The sequence below is a fragment of the Priapulus caudatus genome, unplaced genomic scaffold (genome assembly GCF_000485595.1).
Source record: "Priapulus caudatus unplaced genomic scaffold, Priapulus_caudatus-5.0.1 Scaffold2813, whole genome shotgun sequence".
NCBI classification, from domain to species: domain Eukaryota; kingdom Metazoa; phylum Priapulida; class Priapulimorpha; order Priapulimorphida; family Priapulidae; genus Priapulus; species Priapulus caudatus.
Genome location: NW_014579874.1, coordinates 1 through 1,379, shown reverse-complemented (window position 1 = coordinate 1,379; position 1,379 = coordinate 1). Strand labels below are relative to the sequence as shown.

The window sequence follows — 1,379 nt, the reverse complement described above, 5'->3', positions numbered from 1 at the left end:
TGATGCAAAACCCTAAAAGTGCCCTAACCCTAACCCTAACCCTAACCCTAACCCCGACCCTAATTAAATTTAAAATTTATGTTAAAATTAGAAGTGCCTAGTAAACATACCCTATCGCACCTTTCAGCCGGCTGCAGAAAAATAGCCTCCTCCACACGTGTCCTATTTTCTCTGTTTCCCTTCCCCTCTCTTTCACATCCTCTCCCGTCCCTCTCTCCTCTCCTTCCCTCCCCTCCCCTCCCCTCCCCTCTCCTTTCCTCCCCTCCCTTTCCCTCCCCTCCACCCCCACCCTCTTCTCCACCTCCTCACTTCCCCCTCCCCCAGGGGCGAGGTATATAACGTACCCCCATGGCTTTATTCATCATGACGTCTTCCATGTATTTGTGGTAGCTGTCGCATGCCACGTCACCAGTGTCGCCATTGAGCACGTGCCCCGCGTGAGAGATCGTGTCCCATACGCTCGGTCCCTTACCTGTAGCAGATGATACGGCGCATGCGCAGTTAGCAAGTACTTAGACCACGACGGCGCATGCGCATGAAAAATCCTGGTATTTGAATGGCGGGGAGCGTGCTGTTTTAAATTCACGCGCGCGCATACAGGCACAGACGCGCGCATACACGCACGCACGCACACATCATACGCATGATAATAAATAGGAACTACAACATTGCTTTCAGATCATTAGAAACTCGTGCAGTGACCCCTTATTGTTTGTATTTACTATTTACATGTTTAATGTTACATTTCTTATCGCGCACCTTATGGCGTTGCCAAGAAGAGAGAAGAAGAGCCAAGAAACCACCGGCTACAACAACAATCGTCATCGTTACCGTCCTCGTCCCAGCCACTCACAACAATCGTCATCGTTACCGTCCTCGTCCCAGCCGCCCACAACAATCGTCATCGTTACCGTCCTCGTCCCAGCCGCCCACAACAATCGTCATCGTTACCGTCCTCGTCCCAGCCGCCCTCGATCTGGTATGCTGCCGTTGCCGTCGCCCAGACGAAATCCTTGCTGAACTCTCCGTAGAGAAACTCGTCGTCTTGATCTTTTAGTTTCCCCTCTGCTGCAGACGCCGTCGCAATCAGTAGCGAGAGCACGAACAACATCGCTGTGGTGGCCGCCATCTTGTAATTATGTCACTGTGCCTCTCTCTCTTGCTGTCTTTCTTTCTGTCTTTTTTTCTTTATGTCACTCTCTCTCTCTCTCTTTCTCTTTCACTGTCTCTCTCTCTCTCTGTCTCTCTCTCTCTCTCTCTGTCTCTCGCGGTCTCTCCCTCCTCTCTGTCTATCTCTTTCTCTCAATGAGCAGTATATGAGCCGGAGAAGCAGTCCTGTACTGAATGTGTAACTAGGTACTATATGTGTGAGTGCGAGC

General features: G+C 50.8%; 1 protein-coding gene across 1 annotated transcript in view; it reads right to left on the bottom strand.

The window, feature by feature from the left end:
• Positions 1-1,129, bottom strand: part of LOC106819081 — an 18,639-nt gene extending 17,510 nt beyond the window's left edge. The window contains exons 1-2 of the mRNA XM_014823741.1: positions 952-1,129; positions 345-472 (exon numbers count right to left, since the gene is read on the bottom strand). Of these exons, the coding sequence (XP_014679227.1) occupies positions 345-472; positions 952-1,129 (306 nt within the window). The remainder of the gene's footprint in view (positions 1-344; positions 473-951) is intronic.
• Between the last annotated feature and the right edge of the window lie 250 nt (positions 1,130-1,379).